The 15327-nt window shown below is 28.6% G+C and overlaps 1 protein-coding gene across 1 annotated transcript; it reads left to right on the top strand.

The window, feature by feature from the left end:
* Nucleotides 1-1126: 1126 nt before the first annotated feature.
* LOC136081750 (uncharacterized) lies at nucleotides 1127-7025 on the top strand. The gene is made up of 8 exons (XM_065799721.1): nucleotides 1127-3555; nucleotides 3726-3824; nucleotides 4029-4205; nucleotides 4507-4581; nucleotides 4886-5051; nucleotides 5407-5471; nucleotides 6460-6554; nucleotides 6806-7025. Exon 1 carries the CDS (start codon nucleotides 1127-1129, stop codon nucleotides 1607-1609), a length of 483 nt encoding a protein of 160 aa, XP_065655793.1. The 3' UTR covers nucleotides 1610-3555; nucleotides 3726-3824; nucleotides 4029-4205; nucleotides 4507-4581; nucleotides 4886-5051; nucleotides 5407-5471; nucleotides 6460-6554; nucleotides 6806-7025.
* Nucleotides 7026-15327: the final 8302 nt, after the last annotated feature.

The raw sequence follows: 15327 nt of genomic DNA, 5'->3' as shown, positions 1-15327 counted from the left end.
AGTTGAATGACGAAAATTTACTGGGACAAGGAACAAAAATTACTTTCTACCGTTTAAGAGAAAAAGTTCTGCTACATTTCTTCTCTCAAGATGATAGGCGTCTATTTATTGACAGCTCAAATTGAAGCTTCAAATGTGTTCTTCTGCGCGATGGAGACATATTTTGATGTGACGCAAATTGCTTGCTCAGCGAGGGTGGATGAAGTATATAATACCATTTGGTCTTTGAAAAGCTAAAGTAGCAGGAACATTAATGGAAGCTTTGTGTGAATCTAAATATAGTGAGCTTTTTGCTCGGACGGTAAAGTGACTGTGCTGAATACTTTTAAGACTTCACATTTTTCATTCTACTCCACATTTTTCATTCTACTCCACATTTTTCATTCTACTCCACATTTTTTACCACCTTGAGCAGTCGCCTTAAGAATCATTTATTTCATCTTTTTTTACAAGAGCATCTCTCTTAAGAACAAATCTCCTTTTATTATTCCAAGAACCTAATGTAAAAGGTCCCGTCTGATGTTAAGCACTGTTATTCTCAGTTTACTCAATCTTGTATCTTGTATCAGATGTTAGGCTCTAGAGACTTTTAATAAGTCTTCAACAATGTCATTAGCTAAAGTAAATCTAACATTTAATCTCTGATTTGTGAATCTGATCTTTTTACTTCTCCCCAGAATAAGGCAGAGTTACTTGCAAAGAAATCTTACTCTAATTTGACTCTTGAATCTAATGGTCATACTCTTCCTGCCAGTTGAACAGATTAACCCATTATTAAACATCTAAACCACTCTGGCTTCCAATGCTAAAGTTAATTCTCAATTGAACATTTCTACCGTTTGTGCTTTAGAGACGATTACCATCATAGTCTTGAAAAAGTGTTATATAAAACTCTCTTCAATTTTTCAATTTATTAAAAAGTGTTAAATATGTTAAAAAAATGGTTCCAATTCTTCAAAACTATAGAACCCAGCCGGCACTCGACGCATTATCGACGTCGATTTTAGGTCGATATTAAGTCGCAACGTCGTGCGACTTAATTTCGACTCGGTTTAGACCAAGTTGAAGTTTTTAAAAGCCCAGAAATCGTTGCGGCAAAAAAGTTTTTTTACCACGAGATAATAACATGAATTCCAACGAAAGAGTTAAAAAGCATAGACAAAGAAAAGCATTTTTACAATCAGCTGTGGAAAGTATTATAACGTCCTCTTCTTCTGAAAATGAATCTATTTCATTTCAGTTCAATAATTCGCATGAGGTTTTTACTGATGATAGGAGTGAATTAAATGAATCACTGAATGATGATAATTATGATCATCATTCAAACTTTTTGAAAAATTCGGAGTCTGATTCTGTTATCAGTGTTGAGCTACAAGAAGATCATAACGATGAAGATGTTGTAGACCTACAGACTGAACTTGCAGTTTGGAGTACTTCAAGTATGTGTACACGAGATTCTTTAAACCAACTTCTTGCAATTCTTCGCAGAAACGGGCATCCAGAACTTCCAAAAGATTCGCGAACATTGTTAAAAACGCCAAGGTCTGTAACTTCATATTCTAAGTGTGGTGGAGATTTTTTTTATTTGGGTATTGAATCTGGTATTTAAAGGATTTTTGATAGTATAATTATAACTAACGAAGTAACTCAAAATCTTGAATTAATTGTAAACATTGATGGACTTCCATTGTTCAAATCTTCAAGTCTAGAATTATGGCCAATTCTTTGTCATTTTAAAGGTTTGAAACTTTTTATTGTTTCAGTATACTGTGGCACCAAGAAGCCTAATTCCATCAATGAATTTTTGAAAGACTTTTTAATGGAATACCAGCTACTGAAGACTGAAGGATTTCTTTTCAAAAACAATAGATACACAGTCTCTATTAAAGCATTTGTATGTGACGCACCTGCTATAGCATTCATTAAGTGTTTCAAAATTCATGCAGGATATTATTCTTGTGAGCGATGCATAATTAAAGGCTCATATGATGGACGAGTTGTCTTTCACAAAAATAATTGTGTTACAAGAAATGACCTAGATTTTAGTCTATTGAAATATGAAGTTAAACACCAAAAAGCTAAATCTCCTCTCATTGATTATAATTTCCCTTGTGTTACTGGATTTGTCTTAGATTATATGCATTTGGTTTGTTTGGGTGTTATGAGACGAATTTTGAACTTTCTGACCGATGGTCCAAGATTGTGTAAAATATCAATTCAGCAAATTAATTGTTTATCAGAGAATATGACATCATTAAATAATCAAATGCCTAGTGAATTTGCTCGTCAACCTCGATCTTTAGAGTATTTAAAACGAGGGAAAGCAACTGAATTCAGGGAATTTCTTTTATGTAGTGGTCTTGTTGTACTTCGAAGATTTGTAAAAAAAGAAGTCTACACCCATTTCCTTTGTCTTTCAATAGCTATTAGAATAATGCTGAGTTCAAATAATGAGTATCGAAATTCTCTGTTGGAATATGCTCATCATTTGCTTGTATACTTTGTTTCTACAGCAAAAAATATTTGTAATAAATTTAATACATATAATGTTCATAATCTAATTCATCTCCAAGATGATGTAGCAAATTATCAATTACCACTTGATTCAATTTCTGAATTTGCTTTTGAAAATCACCTCCAAATCTTAAAGAAACTTGTTCGTAATGCCACAAATCCTGTAAGTCAAATAATCAAGCGAACACATGAGTTGGAAAGTTGTGGAGCTAGATATTCTGAAAAAACTTTGTACACTAAAAGAAGTATAAAGCATAAAGATAGTTGGTTTTTACTGAAGTGTGGAAATTACGCTAATATAAAAGAAATAAATGACAACAATATTTATATATGTGATATTTACAGAAAAGCATGGAAAGTTTCTTTCTTGAACCCTGTGATTCCAAGAATTTTAATATTACACTTCTAAAGGAAAGATCACTTAATCTTACACGTAAACTGATTGAAAGAGATGACATTTTGTGTAAAGTTGTTGTTATGCCATATGGTGATCATGGTCTAGTGTTTATTCCTCTTGTTCATGATGTCAACTGGAATTAAAAAATATATTTTTGTTTTCCTTTTCTTTTTTTTTTAAACTGCATTACATGAGTATTTTTAGTTTTAGTAAAATCTGTTTTTTTTCTGCTAATTTTTCACTATAAAAATTAGTTGATAAGCCTTTTTTGAAATTATTAAAGAGTAAGACCTTAAAAAAAAATTTAATTATTTTCAAATTTAAATAAAATTGACTTTTGCAAAAATCGTATTTTTATGTCTTTTTTTTAATGGAAAAATAACTTTGTATAATTAAGATTTTATTAACCAATTTAGTTTTAGCAATAGCAATTAAAACTTATTACCTAATAATGTCTTATGCTCGTGGTGTTTGGATAGAAGATGGTTTTGAAACAGAAGGTGTTGTTCCATGTAACTGGATAATTAATAATAAATTGTATTGGCCCAATGGCGTATCTGTAGTAAGACACTTCCAACTTTTAAGTTAGCCGGATATCACAAAATGGAAACAGTACAAATATTTGTCAACAAAGTGTGTAGGAGGTTGGTAGTTTATTACTTTCTTGAAAACTACTTTTAATATAATCTCTATATAAACAAGAAAACCCACAAATAATTTGTAAGTTGACTATGAAGAATTAAAATAAATTCTTTGTAAATTCTGAATTAAAAGTTGCAGAGTTTTTACAATTATTTTTTTGATTAACTTCTAGATGAACAAACACGTCATGATTATGAGTTCATAACAACACAGGAGGAAAAAAGTGCTTCCGAAGAATCTTTGCAAGAAAGTTCTAATAAAGAAGACAATAGTATGTTATAAACAATATGTAAAAACTTAACTTTTCAATGTTTTATTGTTATTAAAAATATTATTTATATTATATATTATTTATATTATGTATTAAATATTAAATTATTAAAAAACTATATTTGCAATAATAAAGGGTAGCTTTAAAATATTTAAAATAGTTGTCACAAATAATTTTGCAACTGGTTTTGGTATATTTTTTTAGTTGTTGTACCCATATTTCCAAGTGTTGTGTCTCCACAATTAACTCTAAAATCTAAACCCCAACTATCAACATTAAAAAAATCCTGTAGCATTAAAAAATTAGGAATGAAAAAATCAATTCAATGTGATAGAAGTGTAACACCAAGTTTAAAAAGCATGAGGAAGATTGCAATACCATGTAAGTAATGAAACTTTTTATTTTATTTTATAGATTTTTTAGTTTTTGAAACTCCTGATTGTTCTTTTATGACATTTAATTTTAACTACCTCTATTATAATTATCCTCAACATGCAATTATATCAAATATTTCTTTGAGTTTTGTTGTTGGTATTGTTGTTCTTTATTTATTATCTTTGTTATAAATATCATCTTTTATACTTCTTAAATTGTTTGTTTTTATAAATCAATAAAACTCTCTGCATCAAACAAAAAGTTTTTTTGTATATTTTATTACATTCTTTTTATTTAATATCTTTAGCACGGAAACTAAATCAAATCACACACCCAGAGGTGAAACGTAGACATGGCTATAACTATCCCTTAACAAATGAGAGTAAGTTTTATATTGTTTTAATTGTTTAGGAATATAACATTAGTGTCAGTGTTTAACTAAGTATATGTAGCAGCATTTTTTTATTTAAGGAAGTAATTTGAATTCATTAATGATTTAGTTAAACTTGAACTCGAGTTTATGCTTTTGTTAGAATAACATCTTTATTTTATATATAATACAAATATTATAATTTGTTGTTTGTAATCATAACATTTTGCTTCTTTTTTTTTTTTTTTTTTTTTTTTTCTTTGCTTTTTTCATCTTTACACCGTTACAGTCAGCCAATCTTTAGAATTCTTTTTAGTATTTCAAAAAACCGTGATTGATCTTTTAACACAAATTTCAAACAAACTTGAAGATGTCACAATTTGTGGTTGTAGCAGCTTAACTCAAACACAGATGTCATCAAATGATAAAACCTTCAAATTTTGCCATATTAATTCTATGAAAAATATATAGAACTTCATAAGGTAAATAGCGATTTAAATGATGATGCAAATTTTACTTCTTTTGTAAGTAATATTGATTTATAGTTTACAATGTAATATTATATTATTATAAGAAACGGTGTATAAGGATTGAGCTGTTTATTTTGAAAGTTATTGATAACAATGATTACAATGTAACGGTATCTCCTCATTTGTGAAATTTTTACAAATGAGGAGATACTGTTTATTGTATAAATGCTATAAAGGAAATGGTAAAAACAAAAATTCAACTTAATGCAACAAATCCAAAAAGATTTTAGTAGAATTATTCATAGATTAGTCATCATAGACTAATCATCATTAAGCGTAGTGTGTAACTTATGTTTTATTTTTTTAGAAAACACAACTATCACGAATTGGTGGAAAGTCCATAAAAATAAACATTAAAAATATTTTGCAAAGGTATGCTACCAGGGTTGAATTAAGCGATCATGATTTTCAAAATCTAGAAAAATATCTGGTCTTCAAAATTTTAGTTTATGCAAAGCTGTGTACTTTGATTTCAAGGAGCAAATTATTATAAATTTGTTAGCGAATAGACAAATTAATTGTTATAAAAAACAAAACAAATACAAAAGTAATAATACTCTAGCCACTTCATTGTAAAAGTAATAAAACTATAATAGCGTTATTTTTGGCATTACTAATGTTGTTTGAACAAATAATGAGTTATAAAAGTTATAAGTGCGTTATAAAAGTAATAACACTATCATGGTGTTGTTACTTTTATAATGTAGTTAATTACTAGAGTGTTATCACTTTTGTAGTCATAAGTTTTATTGTTTTATCTTTTATAACTTTTTCGCTAACAGGTTTAAGTTGATCCGCCCCTTGAAAACAAAGAACACGGTTTGGCATAAACTAAAATTTTGAAGACCAGATATTTTTCCAGATTTTTCATTTCACGATCGCTTAATTTAACCCTTGTGCTAAGATTTTTCTAAAATATTTTAATATATATTAAAATATTTTAGAAAAATCTTAGCTCAAGGGTCGTCATTTTTTTCCAGCTTGGGCAGAAATATATACATATAAAAAACTATTGTTTCTAAACAATATTGTTTAGAAACAATAGTTTTTTATATTTATACATTTTTGCCCGAGCTGGAAACAAGTGACATCACTTGTGACGTTTTTGAGAATAAGTTTCACAAGAAAATCAAATAGTGTACATTATTGATAATATTACTTGTGAGCATTACTACCAAACTATGTTTTAATGAAGCACATAATTTTTTATATAATCAAGTATTTGTCAAAATGTTTTAAGTCTTAAATTTAATACTATTTAATAATAAATGGTATTAAATTTAAAATATGAAAGTAATATTTATAGTTTTTGGTCTTTTTCTTGTCTGTCTTCATAAATAAACCTGTTTTTATATTTCAGTTTTTTACCAAATGCTACACCAGCATTATGTAATATGCATGGATCAGGTGCGAAGTTTGGGTTAATAAAATCTAACATCTACAGAGCAATAGTTGGTGAGCTATAATCTTTTTTATTAATATCAAATTTATTGTTGATATTACTATTTACACTATTTTTAGTTTTATTATTATTTGGACTCCTATATTTCTAAGGCCTAGTTAAATACCTAATTAGGTAATTTGTAGGCAAATCAGATAAAGAGATTTTTTTAAAAGTAATTATGTTGTATGTGTTGCTCAACATCGCTCGATAATTCAATTATTTTTTGTGCTTTAAAATATATAAAAAAATATTTATTTCTTAGATGCTGTTCTTTTAAATAACAAAGAGGCGACTAAGTCAGAAATATGCAAAGCAATTATGCTTCAACTTAAACATGCACCTCGAAGATCCCATGGTGGAGGATCGATTGTTCGCAAAGTTCCCACTGAAGAGTAAGCGTTGTGGGGATGCTTTTTAATAGTTATTGTACAACTTTACTTATTTAAGCAACTTAGAATATTTTTGAAAGAAAAAATCTTAAATATATTTTGTTATTTTTGCTTTTTCCAAATAGCTTTGTTATTACTAGTTAAAACAACCTTGTTTGGTTTTTTAGCACGACATGCAATAAAATAATAAAACAGCAAAAAATATAAGTTAAAAACCAACACAGTTGTGTTGGTTTTTATCTTGGACATAGTTTCGTGAATATTATATAGAATCATGATTTTTTGTTACGTCGAATCAACGTTGTTCTATTACGTCGAAACGACGTCGTTTGTTTCGACGTCGGCATTTGTTACATTTTCGGCATGATTTACGACGTTACCGTTTGACGTCGTATCAACGTCGATGTGCCGGCTGGGAAAACACTCTAACCTCTCCAATTACCCTACAATTAGTCATCACTCTGTTGTTAGTTTCTTTATATAAAAGTTTCGAGATTATTAAAGTATTTCTTTCTAACTGCAGTAACAAGTTTATTTTTGAAGGCCGACTCTATCTTTTATTTTAAGTAATTTTAAGGGTACCAAAAGGTTCTATCTTTGCTTCTGTATTGTTCCTTTTCTACGATATCAATCTCCATAAAAATTTTACATCTAAAGTGACTCTGTTTACTGATGACTTAACTTTATACTCTTGTCTTAAAAAATAGTTCTCACTTTTTGATTGCTTAGAACAAGCAGCCAATTTTAAATCTGATCACTCCTCTGTAACAGAGATTTCTGTAATACTTTTCTGTAATTAGACCTGCTTTATCTGCCAAGTTTAAGCCACTATTCCATTGTCGTAAGGTTGCATTTCTTTCTTTTTTCAACAAATAGCATCATGGTCAATGCTCAAACGAGCTATCATCTCAATTACAATAAACCTAAAATCATTCATTGCCTGTTTCTTCAACAAGCTGCATCCTTTTACTAAATCTGCTCCTTCATGCTATAAAAACTTTTATTAATCCAGTTTTTTCCTTGCACATCAATAAAACCTTATAACTCTTAGCCATCTTCATGTTTTTCTTTTATACGCAAACTACTTACAACTTTTTACGTCTTTAGTTAACTATTTCCTAGTATATTTACTTATTCTCTATTTAAAGTAACTCATAACTTAATAGTGGTTGCTTGCAATCTCGTTGGAAGTAAATTAGAGTTTGAAAATATATAAACATATGCCAGTATTTAACAAATAGTAAATAAAAGCATAAAATTGTATTATATAAAGTATTATCAATTTTTTTGGCAGGGTTTGAAAAAAGTCATATTTTTAGCCGGGGTCTCGGTCACATACTATGAGAGAATCATTTTTACTCCACTGCATATCAAAATGGGCCTCATGAAACAAGTCTTAAAGGTTCTTAATTTATCAAGAACTTTTACGAATTGCTTAAAAGCCATTTGTAAAATCCGCTTTTAAGCGCAATGAGGGAAGATGATTTTGGATATATAGGGGAGAAGATGCAACAGTTGAGTACAGAAAAAATCAACAAACGAAGTTTTGACGGTCCATAAATAAGACAACTTATTAATAAATCTGCCTTTGTGAATTCGATGAATGGGACTAAACGAAAAGCCTGGAATTTATTTGTTAAATTATGGTAAACTGGTAAACAAGAGCTTGCTTAGCAAGATGCTAATAATTTCATTTTGTTTATATGTTGCTTTTTTAATTAGTTTTATTAATTTATTTTTCATTAGTTTTATTCTTCATTGAACTAGATTGTGGTTTGTCTTTTGTTTGGTTTCTTAAGCACATTTTACGGAACTTCTTATGTCACTCTTCAATAAATTGCTAAATGATGATAAGTTCTAATTTTATGACATTACCCAACACTTTTTAAAGTTTAAATATATTACTTATCGCACGCTATTTTATTTAATTTTTTTTTTTAGGTACCACTAGCTAAAATTATCTTAGATAGCACAACCATAAAATATTTTAGGTCTGCTAGAGTATATTTGAAAGATCAAAAATCAAAAACTGGAATTATTGGAAGATTTTAAATAGGTAAAGTTGATATAAAAGTAGTTGCGCAAGAAAAAAGAAAGCAAGGCAGAAAAACTAATGAACAATTAAGATTAATAAAGTCACTAGCTCTAGAAATTCAATGTAATTATTATAGGGATGGCAAATTAGATAATAAAAATGAATCCAGAACTGATCAAGAATTTTTTATTACTGTGCCACTTAAAAAAAAGTTTACTTAACAAGCTCGGCAAAAGCTGCTTTTCAGTTTAAAATAAGCGAGGTTACAACAGCAGCATTGGCAGGAGCTTTGATAATAATTTGATAATAGACTAAAAAATTGTAAAAAAAAGTAATGAAATAGAAATGACAACGGAAACGTTTTTTTTTTGAGAAATAATAAAAAGAATTAACAGCATCAAAAATTCTAAGCATCTAGCTGATTTTTAAGAACTAATGGTTATTGGAGTCGATGGAAAAAAGGACAAGCTTACATTAAAGCATTCTATTAAATATAACATTGATAGAAATCCAGTTTTTGTTGCTTAATATAATGAAAAACATCATCTTATACTTACGTCAGGGAGTGGATTGTCATCACAAATTTATTTGACTCATTAAATTATACCTAAAGCAACTGCTGCAACCATTGTGAATTCTGCTGCAAATATTTTATTTGAATATAACAGAGTTTTGTAGCAGTGATTGTAGATAACACAAGTGTAAACACAGTTTGTGATAGTAGTTTAGTTGTCTTACTTGAAAAAATTATACGTTTGCTGCATCAGAATGAAATGCCACTGCGACACATCATATGAGCATTTAATTGAAATATAATTGGTAATATAACTTTGAAGAGACCTATCAGAGAAGCTACATCAAACCAAACTCTGCATTAGCAGCCTTTGCTTTAATTTGTACCTATAAACTCAGAGGTGAAGTTGTTTATTAACAGCGAGGTTGTAAGTGATCTTAGTATAGGCCGACGCAAACTCTATGAGTATTTCATTGGTATTTCAAAGGGCTTTATTTCTAAAAAGTTTGTTTCAAAGAAAACTGGACTAGATAAAACATGACTTTGTCATGCTAAACGGCTGACGTTGGCTCTAAGAAAAATGATGCCATATGTTAAAACTATAGAGCTATCTCTAGTATTATCAGCAGTAATTAAGTATGATGATCAAATTTATTTTGTAATATGGTTTTCTATCAAAGCGTATATAAAACCATTCAGTTAGTCAAGCATCAAGATAGCAGGATTTAAATTATTATTTTTACCAATCTTCTAAGAATTTACACTGTTTTTTCCAGGAAAAATTTCTTTACTGCATGCTGTAGGATAAAAATATTCAAACAACAAATCGAACCATCAACCAAGTACTTAAAATAAGAATTTTAAAAGAAGACGCTTCTTGCAAAACACAGCTTAAGTCAAAATCATTGATGAAAATCATTATAGATACTGATTCTACGAAGTTTCTGTTGATATGATTCAGATTGAGCCCCAAACAATATTTAGTTTAACTTCGGAAAAAATAAAGACTAAAATCTGGCCTAAAACTTTGACTAATTGATTTTTCAAGCAATTCTTAATTTGTTGAAAGCAGTAGAACTTTCATCCCAAACCGAATGTAACTAAATCAAAAATAATTTTTTTTTTTGTATTCATGACATTTCAGTGAACAAATTCTAGTGTGACTCTAATTTCAAATAAACAATTTTTAGGCAGTGGATGATTCACTTCAGATACAAGTCATAATAAAGGTCTTCTCCGTTTTTCAAAAATGCAACTTTAAAAAAAAAACTCTATTATGTTCTCTTCATAAAAATGAATTTTGCTTTCAATATTTAGAAGAAAAGCATGAGACAACCCCAAAAATATGTTTTCCTGAATTCATTAGAAAATTGCGTCCTGAAGTTACTGAAATGAAAAGAAACGAGAGTTTCAATCTAATATCTAAATTCTCTGGTATAACTTAACTTCATGAAGAAATATAGGTAATATGTATGTATATACATATTACCTATATTTCTAACTCCTTAGAGGGAAAAAAAAAAAGATCTTTAAAAGAAAAATTTTTAAGATTTGAGGCCCGACTAGCTGACTATGCTCCTCAAAAAACCGACTATAACTTGAACTTCACCTTCTTTGAGGGCGATTTGCCTCCCCCCCCCCCATCCCTCCTCATCCTCTGTAAAACTGCCTCTGAATAAAGTGAAACTTAGTTGAAAAGAAGACACATCTTGAACCAACTCATCTAGATCAATCTTCAAGACAAAAAAATACAAAGAGTTAAACTTTGTATAATGAAAAATTTTGCCAAAAATCAACTTTTGTTTTTAATAGTATGATGTTTCAAAAGTTGTTTTATGTACACTTGTTACAAGTGTGCTCAGTGAGCGTCTTTTTCGCAACATCATAATCCGTTTTAATTATATGCGGAACAAGATGAGAGTTAATTTGGAGCTGCCTAATTTAGTTTAAAATTAGTGTATTTTATTTGTAAATCAAAAATTTACTAACTTTTGAATATTAATTTTTAAATCATAGATGAAATGATAAATTTAACTCCTTTTTTTTATAACAAATATGAAAACAACCGTCAGATCAAAAAAATAAAAACATTTTTGAACATTTATTGTCCGAATATATATACCTTTTGGTTTGCTATGTTTTTTAACCTTTTGTTTGAAGTTAAATAAGCTGCTTTTATGTAAGCGTGCATAATTAAGCTCTTATGTACAACAGCTTAATTATGCCCGCTAATTACTTCTGTTCGGTATGCTTAAACAAAAACTGAGATTGCAAGTAAAACTGTTGCATGACGTCACATAACATGCAGCAGTCTTCCTTGCATGCTTCGCATTGATTCAACCGTGCAAAACAGAGGTTGTGTTTATATTTGTAACAACAAATTAGTTCATAGTCATGTTCAAAATTATTCATTCCAATTTTTAACCCATTTCTTTTAATTTTTCAATAAATTTTAAAACATTACTTCCAGGTATTTGCATCTGCATATATGTACTGCTTTGGTACATGAAGACATTTTGTCATAATTTATTCACTTAGATTAAAATTTTTGTCAAAAGCCGTAGTTTTATAACACGGTGTTAGGTAATAATTCAAATTAAAAAAAAAAAATTATCCGTCGCTTTTTTTTTCAATTTAAATTCTCTTTATTTCATCTATTATAAATGCGCTTTAAATGGGGTATGAGATATATTGAGGGGAGAATTTGGGAGAGGTTTTTTTTTAATGTGTGTAAGTTTTTGTAAATGTAGGTACAAAATAACTGTTTTTGAGGCACTTTTTCAATAATAATAAATATCTTTTATAATAATATCAAACAAAATTGAACTATATACGTTACAAAACAGGCTTATGAATACCAGATAATAACAGGTTCAGAACTGTCCCTAGGGGAGGTTGTAGCTTAGGGGGCAGTAATTTTTTATTTTTTTCAGAACTAATTTAGCCTGGGTGTTCAAAAATTGTATATTTATTTCAGAAATGTTACGGAAAAATATCAATGCTCTCAGAAAATATTTTGAGGTGCCACAAGACCTTTGAAGATTTAATGGGTCCTTATCATTGAAAAAAAAAAAGTTTTTCAAAAGCCTTTTTTGTTGGTTAAAAAGAAGAGAAACTATATACAAATTTCAAAAATAAAAATTATTTAATTAAAAAATTATTATTTTAGAGTTCACTGCAGAAAATTGACCTTTTTAATTAAAAATGAAAAAAAGTTTATTTTTTTGAAAATAATTTGAAAAAAAATCTTAAATAATAATTTTTTTATAAGATTATTGTTATTTTTTAAATTTTTATTTAATTTTGCTTCTTTTGCGACCAAACATGATATACTTTTGATTTTGAATTTAAATGAAAATTTCGACTTTATTGAAAAATTTGAAAATTGACTTTTGAAATTCGATTTTTGAAATTTAAAATTTAATTGAAAACTTGATTTGTTGAAAATTTTTTTATAATTTAAAGAACCAATTAAAATGTTTGGTTAATCAAAGGTCTTGGGGCACCTCAATTTCCTAGGGTATTGATATTTTTCCAGAGTATTTCTGAAATGAATAGACAACATTTGCACACCCAGGCTAAATAAATTTTAAATAAAATTAAAATTCATTGCACCCTAATGTAAATCTAACTCATGTTAAAAAATTTTATTTAAAAATTAGCCGGAGAATCTTCACAAATAAGGACTTTTTTTCTTCAAATCTTTAGCCGGCAAAAAAAGGATACGTCACCTTTCCTTACAACACCTGACCTTCAGTTTTTACTAAGTGGTTTGAAATTTATTGAAATAATAAACGAAATGGGTTTTAAAGTATCTTTTTTGGGACATCCATGGACAAGTTAATAAACAAATTTGGATTGCAAGCTAATTTTCATTCTATCATTAAAAAATTTAAATATTATCTTACATTCAAAAAAAAAAAAAATTAAAAAAAATTTAATATTGTGGAGGATAAAGCATTGTCCACACAGCGCCTAGCATAATGGCTATGACTTTTTCCTTTGTCCAATGCATTTTGCCTTTCGTTATGAACATTTTTCTGAAAAGTCTTTATTTGTTGCAAGTTACCCTAATCATCTAGACACACCACAGACCATTAAAAGATGTTTATTTTTTGAGTATAGGTTGAATATGCTGTGTCCTCTAATCACATGTTTAAACTTTACCTTATGCCTTACATTAATTACATTTTTTTAGTAATATTTTGTGGTCAACTGTATAAAATGTTGTTATAGAAATACATAAACACACCTGAGGTATAATCTCTGTCAGCAAAGGTTTCAAGGATTATTTTTATCAATCAAATTGATATCTTGAAATGTTGAAATTGCTTCAATTATTCTGCCTCAATTTTAGCGTAAGGAATGATAGCTTTTCATTTCAGATCTTATAAGCAATGCAATTATGAATGAATCCTCAATGAAACTTCAAACATTTAATCAACATACATTTACACACATTAGATAAAAAAAAATTGTTATGAAACGTTTTACAGTCAAAATATAAGCATCAGCCAGAGGTGGAAAAAGTTACAAAGTTTTGTACGTCAGTAAAAGTACTTTTACTTAAAAGAAATTATACTCTAGTAAAGTTATCAGTCTAAAAAAATACTCAAGTAAACGTTAAAAGTAAATTTTAACAGAATTCAAATGCAGTTAAAAAAAAACAGGAAAAAATAAATCTGTCTCCTATTTTTAATTGAAGGAAAGTTTACATATTTTAAGCGTAGTAGCAAAACGATAAAACTTAAATAAAAGATTTTTACCTTGCCAGCCTTGATGTGAAGCCAAGCACTGCTGAATACACTTCCACAAGCAGCTAAAACTCAAAAACCAATGTTGAGTTTGAAAAAAGTTTTAAACGTGTGGAAATAAGTGTAACAGATCCATTTTGTTATAGCTACAAACAAGGTACACATCTACCTTGCATCTTTCTTGACGTCATTGTGGAGAAAAATCTACTTCAATTAATGAATGTTTGCCCAACTTGCTCCACTTCTGCCAATGCCAACTGGTCAATATTATGTCTCATATAGATTAGATCTGTTGAACAACAAAACAACAATGCATTTATAAATATTTCTGCAGAAATTTTTATATGTGTAATATTAATGCAGAAAATGCAAAGATTCCTTTTACTGAACTTAAACAACGCTGACTGATTGAATAGTAACCAAATTGAAAACCTGTTGCAACTGATTGCATTATGACATAAAAATAGTTAAATCCTACTAGCTCTTATGATTTCAGTCCTTTCAGTCTTGGTAGTCTTAAACTTTGGCAAAAGGATTTCTGCAGCAATTGGTTTAGTGTCTTGCATAATATCACCAAACACCAGAACGTCAATGTTTTTCAAAAAACAACTTCTTGAACGCTGTAAACACTTTTGCTTTCCTGCCCATTTATTAAACAGTGCAATTGATGAGAAGACCCTACATAAACCGTACCCTGCGTTAAACAAGGTTTCATGGACGCGATATCTTTGCATTTTGTTTCACTTTTTACTTTCATTTACTCAGTAATTTATATAATTTAAAATGTAGCAAAAAACAATACTTTGAAGAAAAAATATTCAAGTTAAAGTAAAATTATAGATTTTAAAAACACTTTAAAAAGAATTACAAAAAAAAACTAGTCAATTACAGTTGCGCAAGTTAATGTAGTTCGCTAATTTTCACCTCTGACACCATCACACAAACAAATTGTTTTTAAAAACCCAAAATAACTACCATACCTTCATTATTATAGTTTTTTGTTAAGCAATAATTTTTAGTGTGTCAGTAAATAAATCTAACAGAGCAATACAAAATTTCTTAAAAATAACAGAAGTTAAACTTATTTTTACA

Source organism: Hydra vulgaris, chromosome 06 (genome assembly GCF_038396675.1).
Source record: "Hydra vulgaris chromosome 06, alternate assembly HydraT2T_AEP".
Lineage (NCBI taxonomy): Eukaryota > Metazoa > Cnidaria > Hydrozoa > Anthoathecata > Hydridae > Hydra > Hydra vulgaris.
Note: the sequence above shows the minus strand (reverse complement) of the source record. Positions and strands in the feature narration are given on the sequence as shown.